Below are 20,531 nucleotides of genomic sequence, written 5' to 3'. Positions count from 1 at the left end.
TCACCACCACCTGTCACCAAGGCCTGCATCACCACCATCACTAAGGCCTGCATCATCACCACCACCTGTCGCCAAGGCCAGCATCACCACCCATCACTAAGGCCTGCATCATCACCATCACCTGTTGCCAAGGCCTGCATCACCACCATCACTAAGGTCTGCATCATCACCACCACCTGTCGCCACGGCCTGCATCACCACCACCACCTGTCACCAAGGCCTACATCACCACCACCATCTCTCACCAAGGCCTGCATCAAAAACCATCACTAAGGCCTGCATCATCACCACCACCTGTCGCCAAGGCCAGCATCACCACCCATCACTAAGGCCTGCATCATCACCATCACCTGTCGCCAAGGCCTGCTTCACCACCATTACTAAGGCCTGCATCACCACCACCACCTGTCACCAAGGCCTACATCACCACCACCATCTCTCACCAAGGCCTGCATCAAAAACCATCACTAAGGCCTGCATCATCACCACCATCTGTCACCAAGGACTGCATCACCACCATCACTAAGGTCTGCATCATCACCACCACCAGTCACCACGGCCTGCATCACCACCCATCACTAAGGCCTGCATCATCACCACCTGTCGCCAAGGCCTGCATCACCACCATCACTAAGGCCTGCATCACCACCACCACCACCTGTCGCCAAGGCCTGCATCACCACCACCATCTCTCACCAAGGCCTGCATCAAAAACCATCACTAAGGCCTGCATCATCACCACCAACTGTCACCAAGGCCTGCATCACCACCCATCACTAAGACCTGCATCATCACCACCACCTGTCGTCAAGGCCTGCATCACCACCATCACTAATGCCTGCATCATCACCACCACCTGTCACCAAGGCCAGCATCACCACCCATCACTAAGACCTGCATCATCACCACCACCTGTCACCAAGGCCTGCATCACCACCCATCACTAAGACCTGCATCATCACCACCACCTGTCGTCAAGGCCTGCATCACCACCATCACTAAGGCCTGCATCCATCTAGACTCGAAGCTAATGGCTGCCCAAATCTGACAGGCATAGCTTTTTCTTGGATCCTTATCTCTCATATAAATAAATGGTGATGATGATGAACTAAAGATATCTAAGATAAAGTTAAGACTGTAAAGAAGATGGCTTCCTGTCAGTTAGCTCACTGAAGTAATAGCAACTTATATACAATGTTTTATGGTAGTTTAAACAAGGAATTGTACTCACTGCCTCAGGCTAGGGACAATACTCCGAGGACCCCACTGAAAACAGAGATCCGCTCCTGGGGGACATTGTTCCATAGGCTACAGGCAGAAGAACCTTACCTCAGGAGAGTAGTGTACTGGATTTGTGAGAGGCAGTGACCTATCCAGTGATTATGCTCATTAGGACAGTGCTGAATGTGAAAACATCAGACAAGTACTGAGCCACAGACTGAGAGTTAGTGAGTAGAAGTAGTAGGGTCTCCAAACAGCACATAATTGAGTTATGAATATCATGGAGTCACACTTTCTGAAAGTTCATTCATCAAACTTTTTCTAATGACAGGGATATATATATATATATATATATATATACACACATGTATGTGCTGCAGTATTCATTGCTGCAACAGGAGGCTCTCCATGGAGCAAGTCAGTGACTTTTTATGTGGGAAGAACTTTAGTACAAAGAAACTGCAAATTGTGCAAAGACCGTGAATGCAAAAAAATATTTCTCATAATGCTGCTTTGACTTAATATAGATTTAGAATAATATGCTACATTTGTATTAGGCTACAGACCATTAAGCTATAATTCCACCAATTGTGTGCAGTTTACAAAACTAACCCCTAACCCCATCTCTCCCCTTTATATGAACTTGGGAAGGTATTCATCCTGGGGGAAACGCTGCACTATACGTTAGGCTTCACAACACACAATGGAGAGAGTTCTGGCTGCTAATTGCACCTGTATCACCTGCCACATACCTGACAGCTCATACTGAGCCCTGTAATTATTACGATGGGCGTACGCCCGCTCTGCATAGAGAGATCTGTGTGAAGCGACTGCTATTTTTAGCTATAAATCCTTTCAGGAATTTGTATTTGCGATGATATGTGTGATCTATACTATATCTTATACTGTGTTATTCTATGTAGGGTTAGATAGAACATTCTTAATATGTCAAAGAATAATCCTCAGTAAAAGAAAGTGACTGAAATTGATGCAATTAACATTCTTCCTGGATGATGTGTTATTTACAGTCAGTTGGATACGTCTCTGTAGTTACAGTACCGTCCACCATTCCGACATCCTACTATTAATATTGCTACAAAAGAAAATGGTAACCTGAAAATGTTTCTCTTCTTGAAAAAAAGACATTTATTAAAACAAATATTATAAAGCTGGAAATGACTTATTGCTGCTTTGCCCTTAGGAATCCAGTGTTACAAGTTAGTAAGATAAAAGTGATTTCAGTCATGAACAAACGACCTAACCCTGAACGACGTCTCTGATTCCTGGTGGATCCCGGGTGTTACTCTTTGTTAGTCAGAGGGAATCCTTCTCGAATGAACTGGATTGTGAGAGGTGCAGAGGGGTAAGGTGATGTCACCTGTTTATTCATGCACCAAACATGTATCATTGCGTTGTTCTATGAGAGATGGAAACTGTTGTCGGCTCTAAGGATGCAGAGTAGAAGTTATTAAGGGGCATTTTTTTTTACATTATAACATATTTTAAATATTGTATATAAATTGGGCAGCCAACAGCCAGACAGACTACCTATAGTAATATAGCATCCACTGATTTATCATCATGTTTTTATATTTATTATTACCAGTTATTTTCATAGCGCACACATATTACGCAGCGCTTTACAGAGAATATTTGGCCATTCACATCTGTCCCTACCCCAGTGGAGCTTACACTCTATATTCCCTACCACACACACACACACACACACACACACACACACACACACACACACACACACACACACATACACACTAGGGGTAATTTTGTTAAGAGCCAATTAACCTACCAGTATATTTTTGGAGTGTGGGAGGAGACCGGAGTACCCAGAGGAAACCCATGCAAGCACAGGGAGAATATACAAACTCCACACAGTTAGGGACATAGTGGGTTTTGAACCAATGACCTCAGTGCTGTGAGGCAGTAATGCTAACCATCACACCATCTGTACTACCCATATAAGTATGTATAAGCCAGTTACTGTAAGTAATACACTTCTTAAAATGCGTTCAACCTTAAATTGAATGTATACTGTGTCCTGCAAAGAGATAGCAATCATCATCATTATCAACGTCAAAACTTACACCCGTTTCACGTTGGTGCTAAAACTCCATCTCATATCTGTCTTTCAAGATCTGCGCCAATCACACTTAGAAGCATCATAAGGGGTCGTGTAATAATTGCAGTCTGCGCTCACTATAACGTGTGGTTACAACTCTTAATGGAAAACTACAATTTCAGAATCGAATTAGGGCAGATACACTATATATAAAATAAACAGTTTCAGTGAATAGTGCGGGATGGCAATGCATATTAATTGGAATGAATAATCTTATAGCTCTGTTGTAATGAGGTGACGCAAAAGAAACAAAAAGTTTTTCAGGCAGGCTTCAGATAATATGGGTTGATATTGGATAGTCGCACCAATAGAATCTTACACTAGGATCTCTCTGAATGTCCACTATTCTGTGTTGCCTTATGTCAGGGGTGGGGAACCTTTTTTCTGTCGAGGGCAATTTTGATATATATAACATTATTTGTGGGCCCGGTGCAGGCCATGCTCCCTCCATGTGACATCACACGGGGCAGGGATGCAATTGGCGGTGATTACAGCAATGCCCGGAGCATCCTGAGGACGCTATGGAGACCTGTAAGGACAGCGGTGTGACCGTCTGAAGCATCTTAAAGACGCTCCAGGTGGCACTGCTGCATAGATTCTGGCTGCAGGGTGTCATTCTAGGCCAGATGAGGATAGCAGAAAAAAGCTCAGAGGGCCAGACCAAATGTTTTCATGAGCCTTATATGACCCCCGAGCCTGAGGTTCCCCATCCCAGCCTTATGTAATCCATCAAATTCATTCCTTCTGTGTTCCATTTTGTTGTTCAGTTCCTGCACTTGTTGATGGTGGAATGGTCACAATTTTCCAGTGGAACACAGATGGGTTAGTAGTGAACTTTATTCAATTACAAATTACAGATCTTTCTTTACTGGAATTGGTAGTAAATAACCCATATACTTAGTTGATATGTATGCAAATTAATAACTTACTAGTGTGTCAGGGGTTCCTTCTCATAGAAGCAAATGTAATCTATATAATGATGCAAAGAAATTACATTTATTCTGAATCTATTGTTGACCCATATTTCTTCATTTTCACATTTGGACACAAATTTGCATAGTTGGGTGCAAATCATGTTCCCATGGCTGTTCCTTTTACTTATTGCAGCACTTCTGCTCGTACCAGAAATAGTTGTGGGAAAGTGTAAATGCAATAGTTCTCAATATAAAGTTAATATATTCCATTTTTAAGTTATGATACAGTTTCCATCATGACAAGGAGTTCTATGCTAATCAATTTAAAGGAGAGATGCAAGTGGGTGGTGGGCTATGTTCTGGGGTGTGGTATGGTGAGTGGTGCTGAAAGGCAATGGGGAATGGGAGTGGAACCCAGCCTGCCCAGAAGCCAAGAAATAGGCAGGTTTGGCCCTGGACGAGGATATGTTACAAAGGTTGGTGTAATGCAATTTTACATTATAACACTGATGACTTGGGTCAGATTCCCACCACTGACCTACAGTAACTGTGTGGAGTTTGTATATTCTCCCTGTGCTTGTGCGGTTTTCCTCCGGGTGCTCCAGTTTACTTCCACACTCCAAAAACATACTGGTAGCTTAATTGGCTACTGTCAAAAAATGTACCCTGGATATGTATGTGTGTGTGATAGGTAATATGGCAGGGACTTATGTGAATGGCAAAATATTCTCTGCAAAGTGCTGAAGACTATGTCTGCACTATATAAATAACTGGTAACAAATAAATATTACTACAGAGTGCAATATTTGTATTACAGGATGATACATACTACAGAGAGGAGGGAGATGTGTTATGGGGATAGGAAGACACTTGTGTACTACAGAGGTGAGGTGATGTGTTATTATGGTGGACGGTTTTCAAAGGGGGATTTGAGAGTGCCCTAAATCACATGTTTACCAACAGAAATGCAAAGAGGTTCCTCATACTAAACTATATCTATTTTACATTTGCAATCAATTTATTTTTTATTGTAGTAGTATAAAGTAGTAAAATGTAATATGGCCCTTAGACCCCAGTTGTGGTGTCACTGGGGTGGGTCCAACCCTGGGTGGCAAATAGACCCCATGCAGCATGCACATCTGAAAGGGGGCATGACCTTGTGGGTAAAGGGTGTGATATTGTGGGTAAGAGGCATGACCTTATGGGTATAGGGTGTGATATTGTGGGTAAGGGGCATGGCCTTATAGCACCTCCTTTTCCAGTTTCATCACTCTGGGGTATACCCTGCAATCCCAGAGATGGCAGGCTGCCCCCAGATACTCTCCACACACTAAATGTTGGGGTACCTCCTCAGCCTACTAGTGACGCCACTGAACCCCACATAATAGTTCTGCAAAATTCAAATCTCCAAGTACAGCATGGAATGGCAGAGTACCAGCAGAGAGTACCAGCAGAACTCAGAGTTAGAGGTGGACTAATGCAGCCACCACTGTGATGCTGTGTTATTGACGCAGTCGATAGGATTTGTACAGAAACATCGACTGGCTGTGGCAGCAATCTGCTGCTTTGCGTATTAAGATGCACCATCAGTCACACCTTCCAAAATTAGTTATCCTTGGGAAGAAGGGACTTCCGGGGTTATGACTCTGCACATGTGTCATATGATGCCCCTGCAATGGGATCTCTCTTGGTGAGGAACACAAAAGGAGCCCATAGACTTCTATTCTCCAAGGCAGTTGCCAACTGGGTCCAAACTCTGGAAAGTAAAACATTCTGGACTTTAGTACGTATGGGAATGTGGCCGAAACATTGAAACTACAGTTTTCTGAGTTTTGGCGCATTTTCCCCTTAGTACATCCTGCCCACATTTGTTTTGCCATTAAAAAAAGTAACTGTGACAAGCTTACTGTCCATTAAATGTGTTTACTCCATCTGGGTTGTTGTCAAGAAGCACAAACTATATGTAAACTGCAAAGGTATTTACTGTCATATAAATGTAATAGACCTCCAAGCAACCGGTCACCTGTTACCTAACCTCAGCTTTCATCATGTCCCAGGCGTGGTTAGGAATTATCTTAAATTCTCTGGGGCAAGATGTGTCCAGATATCTCTTAAAGTAATTTGCTATGTATCACTGGCTGCCATGGGAATGGATAAAACCTCTCACTGACGTCACCCGTTCTGCGTCTGTACACAAGACTGCCACCACCCATCTTCCCTCACTATAAGTGTCTACTACCTTCAAAGCACAACTGAAAACAAGAGCATCAGATTAAGAGACGGGGACAGAGGATTATACCGGCATCACAAAGGTAAGACAAAGGTAGGACATTGCTCGCACCGTATTAGATGACAGATGTGTTTTAAAAGAAAACAGTCTGTAACAAATCATCTTCTACACAGGTCAAAATGCTGAACGGAATCGCTGTAAAAATTATTCTGACACTTGGTGAGTACAAAAACGACATAAAAGATTTTGATGCACAAAGCACAATTATTATTTAGAATATATAACATGAAGCCTTTATTTAGTCCCTTTATATATTTTAGTTAATAGAAATGCATTTATTTTTTACATTAATGTAACTTGTCTCAGTGACCATGAGACTGCTCAATAAAGACACTTGTGGGTCTTTGACTCTGAAATGTATCTTCAGAGCTACAACTAAAGTTTATTTCATAAAGATTGAATACTATCTACAAATGCACATATGTAAGTAATGTCATACAATAGTACAGTATGATGGATAGCATTGCCACCTATGCATCATGGAAGATACAATTTTCCAGGACACTTTTTTTCTGTGCTACTGATAATATATGTAGGGAGATAATTATTATATATTGTAACACGGGGTAATTAAATGAGGACTCCAGACAGGCAGGTACTTGGTAAATCAAAGTCTTTTTAATGGTAGCAGACACTGCACCTTAGCACACGTGAGGTTAGGCCTGCACACATACATGCACATGACATAAAATAAACAAACAAACAAACATAAAAGTCTCAGAACTCATTGTGCTAATCAGTCAGCAGTGGCTTGCAGCCACAATTTGGGCATGTTCTCCCAGCATAGCCCCTGCACCCTGGCACTACAACACTGTGTCCCTACTTTCTGGCTGCTACTCAGCATCAGGGCAATGAGCATCAGGCAGATGAAAGTTACAACACTGTGTCCCTACTTTCTGGCTGCTACTCAGCATCAGGGCAATGAACATCAGGCAGATGAAGGTTTAAAACCCTTTCGGTGATTATTCCAGCTGGGTCTGTGTAACTGTGAAAACCTGGAATTCCACATCTCCACTGCTAAAGCAGAATGCACAGCTTGCACGCCAGCCTCCCTAGGAGGGAGCTGATTCCACCAGAATGTGCGTAATTCAGGTGATAGACAACCCCTCTCACCACATCAGCATTTTACATTTTTGCTGGTATGTGGAAGTTCTGGTGACAATGAGTTTATATGTGCCTCATGCACAAAAGACATAAAAAAACACGTTTAAGTTTTGCGCCTCCGTCCATACTAGTTGGCAGCAGAACACAGTGATTACACAATGAGTACACAATTAGTACACAATGAGTGTGTTGCTGTATCTCGGTACCGTTACTCCATATTCCATAGTTTTCATTAGGTAGATGACGTCACCGAATCACTAGCCTAAAATGTAAAGTACATAATTTCCCTCTCCTTTTGGCAAAGCATTAGTGTCGCGCGTCTGCAAGGTCATTATAACACGCTTGTTACATTTCTAATTTCCATCTCATGGTATTCTGTTCCACATGTCTTACCATAAAAACAAGACTACCGATTGCTTGCTCTGAATGTTGTATAACGTCAGACTGACTCCTCTGTACCGATTGCTTGCTCTGAATGTTGTATAATGTCAGGCTGGCTCCTCTGTACCGATTGCTTGCTCTGAATGTTGTATAATGTCAGACTGACTCCTCTGTACCGATTGCTTGCTCTGAATGTTGTATAATGTCAGGCTGACTCCTCTGTACCGATTGCTTGCTCTGAATGTTGTATAACGTCAGACTGACTCCTCTGTACCGATTGCTTGCTCTGAATGTTGTATAATGTCAGGCTGGCTCCTCTGTACCGATTGCTTGCTCTGAATGTTGTATAATGTCAGACTGACTCCTCTGTACCGATTGCTTGCTCTGAATGTTGTATAATGTCAGACTGGCTCCTCTGTACCGATTGCTTGCTCTGAATGTTGTATAACGTCAGACTGACTCCTCTGTACCGATTGCTTGCTCTGAATGTTGTATAATGTCAGACTGACTCCTCTGTACCGATTTCACATTGATTTCATGTTGAGGATTATCGCTCTTTCTCACTAGGATCACAGTTAAAAAAAATTAAAAAAATAAATATAATTCCACTTCTTTGTCAAAGTTGACAGATGTTTTAAGACTTTAAAACCAGTTTTTCAATTAGTAATTTGTAGTCACCAGGGTGAGGTTGTGGAGAGTTTTCATTTTGATGCATAAATGTTTTAGTTTGCAATTCAGTTTGAGAAATATTCTACTTATCGTGCTGCTCTGTCATAGGCACATGGGGTAAGATTTACTAAGCGGCGGTCAATTCTCTCAGATATTGACCCTGAAATTTAAAATGACAATGATATTACATGCATAACACGCCATGGTTCTTCAAAGTGAAATCAGCTTTAGTTTCTAGATTTACTGCTACTCTAATTGTGAGATCGCAGTTTAGTTTCTGAACTCTTCATTAAATATCAGGAAAATTAGATAAATACAAGTTTACATTTATAATATAGATTTAGTTTGCTATTATAATTTGGACGTTTTCTATAGTTTGCTCAAATATTGTATATTTAGCTGTACGTGTATTGTATATTTAGCTATATGTGTATTGTATATTTAGATGCACGTGTATTGTTTATTTAGCTGTACGTGTATTGCATATTTAGCTGTACGTGTATTGTATATTTAGCTATACATGAATTGTATATTTAGCTGTACATATATTGTATATTTAGCGGTTTGTGTATTGTATATTTAGCTATACGTGAATTGTATATTTAGCTATACGTGTATTGTATATTTAGCTGTACGTGTATTGTATATTTAGCGGTTTGTGTATTGTATATCTAGCTATACGTCTATTGTATATTTAGCTATATGTCTATTGTATATTTAGATGTTTGTGTATTGTATATTTAGCTATACGTGAATTGTATATTTAGCTATACGTGTATTGTATAGTTAGCTGTACGTGTATTGTATAGTTAGCTGTACGTGTATTGCATAGTTAGCTGTACGTGTATTGTATAGTTAGCTGTTTTTGTATTGTATATTTGGCTGTATCTGTATTGTATATTTAGTTATACGTGAATTGTATATTTAGCTGTACGTGTATTGTATATTTAGTTTGTGTATTGTATATTTAGCTGTACATGTATTGTATATTTAGCTGTTTTGTATTGTATATTTAGCTGTTTGTGTATTGTATATTTAGCTGTACATGTATTGTATATTTAGCTGTTTATGTATTGTATATTTAGCTGTACTTGTATTGTATATTTAGCTGTTTGTGTATTGTATATTTAGCTGTTTAGTTTATAGCAAGTACAACATCTATTTTATCTTTATATGGTGTGTGCCCTGTTAGAGGTGAGGGTGGGCGGTGTCATTTCTGCAGAGATGAGTGCGGGACTTATTTATCTATTATGTGTGTTATCTCATATTCTAATTCAATCTTTTTTTTAAATGTATATTTTGGAAAAGAAAAATATTTGTTTTTATGTGAACAATTCTTTACGGAGCTGTACACATGCTTATCGAGGACACAAAGTCACTGCTTATGCCGTGGTGCAATGTAATTTTTGGATGGAGATGTTACAAGAATTGGGGATATATTTACTAAAGTGCGGGTTTTTAGAAGTGGAGATGTTGCCCTTAGCAATCAATCAGATTCTACTTAACATTTATCTAGCACCTTCTAAAAGATTATAGCTAGAATTTGATTGGTTGCTATGGGCAACATTGTCACTTCTAAAAACCTGCACTTAGACATATACCCATGGGGAGAGATGAAGTGGGACAGTTGCCCAAACCAAAAAATCAGTGCATGTCATTTAGCTAGCAGTGCCTGTCATTTACCTATCAGAGTCTGTCATTTACCTATTAGTCTGTCATTTACATATCAGAGTCTGTAATTTACATATCAGAGTCTGTAATTTATCTAGCAGTGCCTGTCATTTACCTATCAGAGTCTGTCATTTACTTTCTAGAGTCTGTCATTTACATATCAGAGTCTGTCATTTACCTAGCAGTGCCTGTCATTTACCTAGCAGTCCCTGTCATTTACCTATCAGAGTCTGTCATTTACTTTCTAGAGTCTGTCATTTACATATCAGAGTCTGTCATTTACCTATCAGAGTCTGTCATTTACCTATCAGAGTCTGTCATTTACATATCAGAGTCTGTCATTTACTTTCTAGAGTCTGTCATTTACATAACAGAGTCTGTCATTTACATATCAGAGTCTCATTTACATATCAGAGTCTGTCATTTACCTATCAGTGCCTGTCATTTACATATCAGAGTCTGTCATTTACCTGTTAGGTAAATGACAGACTGATAGGTAAATGACAGTCACTAACAGGTAAATGACAGGCACTGATAGGTAAATGACAGGCACTGATAGGTAAATGACAGACTGTGATAGGTAAATGACAGGCACTGATAGGTAAATGACAGACTGATAGGTAAATGACAGTCACTATCAGTGCCTGTCATTTACATATCAGAGTCTGTCATTTACCTATCAGAGTCTAGGAAATGACAGTTAAAAGCTAATTGGTTTCTTTGGGCAACTTTCCCACTTTATCTCTATCCAGGGCTTGATACATCTCCCCCTTAGTCTGTGTGTCACAGGGAGATAATAGAAAGATGAAGCGTTACGTAGATGTTGGGGTAAGTGCGATGTCACCCATTTCTGTGATGTGACAGTGAGTGCTGCGCAGTGTCACCTTTATTACTGGAGATGAGTGTAGCGGCTGTATGTGACAGTGAGTGCTGCGCAGTGACACCTTTATTACTGTAGATGAGTGTAGCGGCTGTATGTGACAGTGAGTGCTGCTCAGTGACACCCTTATTACTGGAGATGAGTGTAGCGGCTGTATGTGACAGTGAGTGCTGCGCAGTGACACCTTTATTACTGTAGATGAGTGTAGCGGCTGTATGTGACAGTGAGTGCTGCGCAGTGACACCTTTATTACTGGAGATGAGTGTAGCGGCTGTATGTGACAGTGAGTGCTGCGCAGTGACACCCTTATTACTGGAGATGAGTGTAGCGGCTGTATGTGACAGTGAGTGCTGCGCAGTGACACCTTTATTACTGGAGATGAGTGTAGCGGCTGTATGTGACAGTGAGTGCTGCGCAGCGACACCTTTATTACTGGAGATGAGTGTAGCGGCTGTATGTGACAGTGAGTGCTGCGCAGCGACACCTTTATTACTGGAGATGAGTGTAGCGGCTGTATGTGACAGTGAGTGCTGCGCAGCGACACCTTTATTACTGGAGATGAGTGTAGCTGCTGTATGTGACAGTGAGTGCTGCGCAGTGTCACCTTTATTACTGGAGATGAGTGTAGCTGCTGTATGTGACAGTGAGTGCTGCACAGTGTCACCTTTATCACTGGAAATGATTGTAGCGGCTGTATGTGACAGTGAGTGCTGCGCAGTGACACCTTTATTACTGGAGATGAGTGTAGCGGCTGTATGTGACAGTGAGTGCTGCGCAGTGACACCTTTATTACTGGAGATGAGTGTAGCGGCTGTATGTGACAGTGAGTGCTGCGCAGCGACACCTTTATTACTGGAGATGAGTGTAGCTGCTGTATGTGACAGTGAGTGCTGCGCAGTGACACCTTTATTATGGGAGATGAGTGTAGCTGCTGTATGTGACAGTGAGTGCTGCGCAGTGACACCTTTATTACTGGAGATGAGTGTAGCTGCTGTATGTGACAGTGAGTGCTGCGCAGTGACACCTTTATTACTGGAGATGAGTGTAGCGGCTGTATGTGACAGTGAGTGCTGCGCAGCGACACCTTTATTACTGGAGATGAGTGTAGCGGCTGTATGTGACAGTGAGTGCTGCGCAGCGACACCTTTATTACTGGAGATGAGTGTAGCTGCTGTATGTGACAGTGAGTGCTGCGCTGTGACACCTTTATTACTGGAGATGAGTGTAGCGGCTGTATGTGACAATGAGTGCTGCGCAGTGTCACCTTTATTACTGGAGATGAGTGTAGCGGCTGTATGTGACAGTGAGTGCTGCTCAGTGACACCTTTATTACTGGAGATGAGTGTAGCGGCTGTATGTGACAGTGAGTGCTGCGCAGTGTCACCTTTATTACTGGAGATGAGTGTAGCGGCTGTATGTGACAGTGAGTGCTGCTCAGTGACACCTTTATTACTGGAGATGAGTGTAGCGGCTGTATGTGACAGTGAGTGCTGCGCAGTGTCACCTTTATTACTGGAGATGAGTGTAGCGGCTGTATGTGACAGTGAGTGCTGCTCAGTGACACCTTTATTACTGGAGATGAGTGTAGCTGCTGTATGTGACAGTGAGTGCTGCGCAGCGACACCTTTATTACTGGAGATGATTGTAGCGGCTGTATGTGACAGTGAGTGCTGCGCAGTGACACCTTTATCACTGGAAATGATTGTAGCGGCTGTATGTGACAGTGAGTGCTGCGCAGTGACACCTTTATTACTGGAGATGAGTGTAGCGGCTGTATGTGACAGTGAGTGCTGCGCAGTGACACCTTTATTATGGGAGATGAGTGTAGCGGCTGTATGTGACAGTGAGTGCTGCGCAGTGACACCTTTATTACTGGAGATGAGTGTAGCGGCTGTATGTGACAGTGAGTGCTGCGCAGTGACACCTTTATTATGGGAGATGAGTGTAGCGGCTGTATGTGACAGTGAGTGCTGCGCAGTGACACCTTTATTACTGTAGATGAGTGTAGCGGCTGTATGTGACAGTGAGTGCTGCGCAGTGACACCTTTATTACTGGAGATGAGTGTAGCGGCTGTATGTGACAGTGAGTGCTGCGCAGTGACACCTTTATTACTGGAGATGAGTGTAGCGGCTGTGTACAGAGGCAGTTAAGCTGTACCTACAATTTATGTACTGTATGCATGTGTGTATTTATGTATGTACATTGCATGTTTATGTATGAATGTACATTATGTATGACTGTATTTATGTATGTACATTGCGTGTGTATGTATGAATGTACATTATGTATGAGTGTATTTATGTATGTACATTGTGTGTATGTATGTACATTATGTATGTAAATTGTGTGTGTATGTATGAATGTACATTATGTATGTATGTATTTATGTGGATATACATATATATTAAGATATAGATAGAAGTTTGATTTTGTCTGTTGTGCTTTGAACCACATTAGGATATTAAAGTTGGAAACTTTTAATGTATTCAAGCGTCATTTCCTGCTTGTCTGGGTGTCCTCAGTGATGTAGTGAGTGTAACCTTTAACCATTAGGTTCATTAGCCTTCTAGAACACTGACTGAGAGTTATATAATGGAAGGAGCAGGGTCCTCAGCAGCACAGAGTATATCAGGAGATGAGCTATATGTTAGTGAGGACAGGGCTGCATGTGACAGGGGCAGTGACATGATGTGAGGAGGGGAATGGAGGCAGCAGGAAGTCACAGACTGAGAGTTATATAGTGGGAGGAGCAGGGTCCCAAACAGCACAGAGTATATCAGGAGATGAGTGATGTGTTAGTGAGGACAGGGCTGCATGTGACAGGGGCAGTGACATGATGTGAGGAGGGGAATGGAGGCAGCAGGAAGTCACAGGCTGACAATTATATAATGGAAGGAGAAGGGTCCCCAGCAGCACAGAGTATATCAGGAGATGAGCTATATGTTAGTGAGGACAGGGTTGCATGTGACAGGGGCAGTGACATGATGTGAGGAGGGGAATGGAGACAGCAGGAAGCCACAGACTGAGCACTATATAATGGAAGGAACAGGGTCCCCAGCAGCACAGAGTATATCAGGAGATGAGTGATGTGTAGGTGAGGACAGGGCTGCATGTGACAGGGGCAGTGACATGATGTGAGGAGGGGAATGGAGGCAGCAGGAAGTCACATACTGAGAGTTATATAGTGGGAGGAGCAGGGTCCCCAGCAGCACAGAGTATATCAGGAGATGAGTGATGTGTTAGTGAGGACAGGGCTGTATGTGACAGGGGCAGTGACATGATGTAAGGAGGGGAATGGAGGCAGCAGGAAGTCACAGACTGAGAGTTATATAGTGGGAGGAGCAGGGTCCCCAGCAGCACAGAGTATATCAGGAGATGAGCTATATGTTAGTGAGGACAGAGCTGCATGTGACAGGGGCAGTGACATGATGTGAGGAGGGGAATGAGGGCAGCAGGAAGTCACAGACTGACAGTTATATAATGGAAGGAGCAGGGTCCCCAGCAGCACAGAGTATATCAGGAGATGAGTGATGTGTCAGTGAGGACAGGGCTGCATGTGACAGGGGCAGTGACAGGATGTGAGGGGGGGAATGGAGGCAGCAGGAAGCCACAGACTGAAAGTACAGTAAATGGTTTAGGTAACTTATTCACTTTATATCTTTCAAAGGTTTGAAACATCATCCACTTTGTGTTCTATAAAGACTACAAGCACAATATATGGGCACTAATGAGAGAGATCAGGGCAGCTGTAAATAGATGAAATAAATCCACAAAGTGGTTATTATTAGTATTTTAAATATATATTAAAATGTGATATTCTGAATTTTTCATTAATACATCTTATTTTTTCAGAACTATGTGTTATGTTTGTGAGCTCTCAGGAGACAGCAGCATTATATCCAGGTAATACATCATTTATTACATATATGTTGCTTTGTATTACTAAAACATATTGTTTAAATTTTTTTTCTTAATAATTTTTTTAATTATATAAGACGGAAGATACTGACCCAATAGAACTTTTACTAAATACAGCGCTTTTGTGTAGAAAATTCAATTATGTTACAGCATACACACAAACACACACACACATATACACACACACACACACATACACATATATACACACACACTCAGACACACAGACACTCACACACATATACACACACTCACACATATACACATATACACACACTCTCACACACACACACAGTGTTTGGCATGCCACAGACTTTGCAACGTACCCGCCGCGCCATACATCCTGCCATACACATTTTTGTAAATTTCTGTCTTATTCGCATCACTAGTGCGATAAAAGGTACAATGCACCCTGTACTCAGGCATCGCGTGCTGCTGCTCTCTGCAACTAGGAAGCTAACCGGGGTAAAAAGGCTGAAGATCAAAGCAAGCCGCTGATTTCATCGCAGCGTTCTGTTTAATCTGCAACTTTATACCAACCCCAGTGCGACAAGTAAACTAAGCGCCTAACGCTCTATAAGCGATGATGGTCGCAGCTTCCATGCGAAAAAGATGCTAAATTCAGAAATAAATAGGACAGTCCGGGAATTTCTACACAGGGTGCAACGTCTGATTTATGCCATGTGTCTCGTGCCATATGGCGCAAATAGGATGGGTATCTGAGGACACCTCTATGTTAGTGTAATGATGCACAATCGCAGGGTTCACATCAATATTTTGGGTCAATACAACTGGTGATCACATAATATAGATAAATGCCGATAATCGGCAGAAACGTCCATGTTTTGGAATATGGATAACAGCGACGCAGTAGACCGCTATCATGGAGAAACAACGCCATTAGCCAATGTAACATAAGCGGGTATATTAATGGATTGTCGCCAGGCTCCCTTGTAGAGAGAGTGGGAGCCGGTATGAGCAGCCCCCTCCCCCTCTGACTTTATCCTCTTTGTGGACGATTATGAACGTACAGTTTCTATTCCGGGTTCCGGTTGCTCCTGGCGACCAATGATGATCAAACCTTTCATCCACCTGTTTTATTGCTGATCATTTATGATTAAATGTACATTTGTCCCCCCCATAATGTTTGTTTGATGAATCCGGCACAATAATTGATACAACCAATATAAGGGATTCATGTATCGATACAATATTGTCTCAATATTATGCTAAAATATTGATATATTTCATAAAACAATAATCATTGTCAATCAATTTCTTAGTGTGGGTGTGTATGTGTGACTGTGCATGTGTGTATAATGTGTGACTGTGCATGTGTGTATAATGTGTGACTGTGCATGTGTGTATAATGTGTGACTGTGCCTGTGTGTATATGTGTGACTGTGCATGTGTGTATAATGTGTGACTGTGCATGTGTGTATAATGTGTGACTGTGCCTGTGTGTATATGTGTGACTGTGCCTGTGTGTATATGTGTGACTGTGCATGTGTGACTGTGCATGTGTGTATGTGTGACTGTGCATGTGTGTATGTGTGACTGTGCCTGTGTGTATGTGTGACTGTGCCTGTGTGTATATGTGTGACTGTGCCTGTGTGTATATGTGTGACTGTGCATGTGTCTATGTGTGACTGTGCCTGTGTGTATATGTGTGACTGTGCCTGTGTGTATATGTGTGACTGTGCCTGTGTGTATAATGTGTGACTGTGCATGTGTGTATGTGTGACTGTGCATGTGTGTATGTGTGACTGTGCATGTGTGTATTAGGTGTGACTGTGCCTGTGTGTATAGGTGTGACTGTGCCTGTGTGTATAGGTGTGACTGTGCCTGTGTGTATAGGTGTGACTGTGCCTGTGTGTATGTGTGTGACTGTGCATGTGTGTATGTGTGTGACTGTGCATGTGTGTATAATGTGTGACTGTGCATGTGTGTATAATGTGTGACTGTGCCTGTGTGTATAGGTGTGACTGTGCCTGTGTGTATAGGTGTGACTGTGCATGTGTGTATGTGTGACTGTGCATGTGTGTATGTGTGACTGTGCATGTGTGTATGTGTGACTGCATGTGTATATGTGTGACTGCATGTGTATATGTGTGACTGTGCATGTGTGTATAGGTGTGACTGTGCCTGTGTGTATAGGTGTGACTGTGCATGTGTATAATGTGTGACTGTGCATGTGTATATGTGTGACTGTGCATGTGTGTATATGTGTGACTGTGCCTGTGTGTATATGTGTGACTGTGCCTGTGTGTATATGTGTGACTGTGCATGTGTGTATGTGTGTGACTGTGCATGTGTGTATGTGTGTATAATGTGTGACTGTGCATGTGTGTATAATGTGTGACTGTGCCTGTGTGTATAGGTGGGACTGTGCCTGTGTGTATAGGTGTGACTGTGCCTGTGTGTATAGGTGTGACTGTGCCTGTGTGTATATGTGTGACTGTGCATGTGTGTATATGTGTGACTGTGCACGTGTGTATGTGTGATTGTGAATGTGTGTATGTGTGATTGTGCGTGTGTGTATATGTGTGATTGTGCATGTGTGTATATGTGTGACTGTGTGTGTGTGTATATGTGTGACTGTGCGTGTGTGTATGTGTGACTGTGCATATGTGTATGTGTGACTGTGCATGTGTGTATATGTGACTGTGCATGTGTGTATATGTGTGATTGTGCGTGTGTGTATATGTGTGATTGTGCGTGTGTGTATACGTGTGACTGTGCGTGTGTGTATGTGTGACTGTGCATGTGTGTATAATGTGTGGCTGTGCCTGTGTGTATATGAGTGTCTCTGCAGTCTGCATGTGTGACTGTGCATATATGTGTGTCTGTGTACTGTATATACTGTATGTGTATGTGTGTATGTGTCTATGCATGTGGGTATATGTGTGACTGCATATATGTGTATGTGTGTCTATGCATGTATGTATGTGTATAATGTGTGACTGTGCATATATGTGTATAATGTGTGACTGTGCATATATGTGTCTGTGTACTGTATATATGTGTATGTGTGTATATGTGTCTATGCATGTGTGTATATGTGTGTCTGTGTACTGTACATACGTATATATGTGTATGTGTTTCTGCATGTTTGGAGGTTTATGGTGTGTGCAGGAAACAGTCTGTAGTGATCCTACGATAGCTGAGGACAACATGTGATTGGTGATATATAATAAATATTTGTGAATACTACATATTGTCTTCCTGTCTGATTCAGTTGTATTTCAGGCTCAATGTCCCTTTAAATAAACTTTTATTTTGCAGATGCGTTCTGTGAGCCCAATAAAAGATTTTACGAGTGTAAACCCTGCCCAAGAAGCTGTGGTAACCAGAATATACCCTGTGTGAAGATCTGCCAGCCTGAGTGTTACTGCAAAGATGGCTACATACTGGCATCGCCCACCTCCAACACCTGCATCCCCGAGTCCCAATGTGCCTCCTGCGGCCCCAATGCCCGCTTTGCTGACTGCATCTCTCAGTGCCAGGACACATGTGACAATTACCTGCAGATAGGCAGAGCGTGCCCCCAGATGTGCCAGCCAGGCTGTGTCTGTGAGAAAGGCTACGTCATGCACAACAACCAATGTATCCGGCCCATTCTGTGCCCCAGGAGGGCCCGAGCCCTCAATAGAATATTACTGCCCCTTCTAGCTGGTAGGGTTCCAAACGCCCCCAATAACTCTGCTTAGACTCACTCAGCTCAGTACATAAAATTATATATACGTTCACTTTATATGTATTTTCCTGATTTGCTTTCAATAAAATAACGTACTTCAAAGTTTGCTTTCTCAGTTTATTAATTAAAGAAAAATTAATTGTTAGAAGATTTCCATGGAGCAAGAAGCATCAGTACACGGCCCTGTACCTCTAACCCCATAGGCAAACGCTTGGGGGGGGGGGGGGGGATTCCGATTGCATAGCCCACACCAAGATGACCACAATAGAAATAACATATAATGCTAAAGTTGCATGTGTTTAAGATCCCCTCAGTCACATATGAAATAATTAGCACCACAATACCTGTGGGACTTTTAGTGTGTTATCCAGTAATGAATATACTTGTGCACCAACTAGGAGATCTGGAAAACATACACCGTTAGAGATGCACTGATACAGAACATCTATAGCAGGGATTCCCAACCTCGGTCCTCATGGCACACTAAAGCTGGCCACACATCTAAAGATTTTCTGTCCAACCAGCCAACTAGGTGATTGGCTGGAATGAGAATCTGGTAACGTATGGGAGTAACTGATGATCAGCAATTTGCTCCTAAATGCCAGAAAACAGATGAAAATGACGTCAGACAAGTTTGTTACATGTTTGATCTAAACAATTTGTTCAAACAATAGTTTTTGTCTATTTTCTGGTGTTTGGGAGCAAATTGCTGATTGTCATTTGCTTTCATACCTTACCGGATTTTCATTCCAACCAATCAACTAGTTGGCTGGTTGGACAGATAATCTTTAGATGTGTGGCCAGCTTTACAGTCCTGGTTTTAGTTATATCCATGATTGTGAACAGATGGTTAAATCAAAATAACTGAGGTACTAATTAAGTCACTTGTACTCAAGTATGGCTATCCCTAAAACCTGGACTGTTATGCTGGCCACACATCTAAAGATTATCTGTCCAACCAGCCAACAAGTTGATTGGTTGGAATGAAAATCCGGTAAGGTATGGGAGTAAATCAGTGGTAGCCAATCTCGGTCCTCGTGAGCTACCCACAGTTCACGTTTTCCAGACCACCTAGCAGGTGCACAGGTGTATTCATTACTAACTAACACATTTGAAAAGATCCACAGAAGGAGCTAATTATATCACTTGTGATTCTGTGAGGAGACCTGGAAAATATGCACCGTTGGTAGCTCTTGAGGACCAGGGTTGGCTAACACGGGAGTAAATGATGATCAGCAATTTGCTCCTAAATGCCAGAAAACAGATGAAAATGACGTCAGACAAGTTTGTTAAATGTTTGATCTAAAAATTTGTTCAAACAACAGTTTTTGTCCATTTTCCGGCGTTTTGGGAGCAAATTGCTGATTGTCATTTGCTTTCATACATTACCAGATTTTCATTCCAACCAATCATCTAGTTGGCTGGTTGGATGTAAGTTGGTCTAGTGTGTGGCCAGCTTTAGTGTGCCTTGAGGACAGTGGTTGGGAACCCCTGCTCTATAGAAGTCAAATATCAATACTGCGTAATTATACACTATCCAGTACATAAGGAGACCGATCTGTACATATATATCCAGGGCGGTGCAAGGTTCTTTTTCTGCCTAATCTTCTACATTAGTTGTTTGGCTTTTACCAAACCCTTATAGCCA

General features: G+C 42.1%; 1 protein-coding gene across 2 annotated transcripts; it reads left to right on the top strand.

The window, feature by feature from the left end:
* Positions 1-6,497: 6,497 nt before the first annotated feature.
* On the top strand, positions 6,498-18,965 carry LOC148514831 (uncharacterized). Of its 2 annotated transcripts, none has more exons than XM_088480879.1 (4): positions 6,498-6,584; positions 6,676-6,721; positions 15,121-15,171; positions 18,472-18,965. In XM_088480879.1, the coding sequence occupies exons 2-4, from the start codon at positions 6,682-6,684 to the stop codon at positions 18,894-18,896; spliced, it is 516 nt and encodes a 171-aa protein (XP_088337005.1). In that variant the 5' UTR covers positions 6,498-6,584; positions 6,676-6,681; the 3' UTR covers positions 18,897-18,965. The 2 variants fall into 2 exon arrangements, with proteins under 2 accessions (XP_088337005.1, XP_088337006.1); XM_088480880.1 differs by having other exon boundaries at positions 6,520-6,595.
* The last annotated feature ends 1,566 nt before the right edge of the window (positions 18,966-20,531 follow it).

The sequence above is a fragment of the Taudactylus pleione genome, unplaced genomic scaffold, assembly GCF_031769625.1.
Source record: "Taudactylus pleione unplaced genomic scaffold, aTauple2 ptg000257l, whole genome shotgun sequence".
In the NCBI taxonomy this organism is placed as follows: Eukaryota; Metazoa; Chordata; class Amphibia; order Anura; family Myobatrachidae; genus Taudactylus; species Taudactylus pleione.
The sequence above is the reverse complement of the archived record's forward strand: the minus strand, read 5'-3'. Positions and strand labels throughout refer to the sequence as shown.

What these genes read in the sequence shown, in the direction of transcription:
- LOC148514831 (XM_088480879.1), top strand. Translation starts at nt 6,682, where the DNA reads ATGCTGAACGGAATCGCTGTAAAAATTATTCTGACACTTG. An exon ending in AAAAATTATTCTGACACTTG is followed by an intron (nt 6,722 to 15,120) that starts GTGAGTACAAAA and finishes TTATTTTTTCAG; the next exon opens with AACTATGTGTTATGTTTGTG. An exon ending in GACAGCAGCATTATATCCAG is followed by an intron (nt 15,172 to 18,471) that starts GTAATACATCAT and finishes TTTATTTTGCAG; the next exon opens with ATGCGTTCTGTGAGCCCAAT.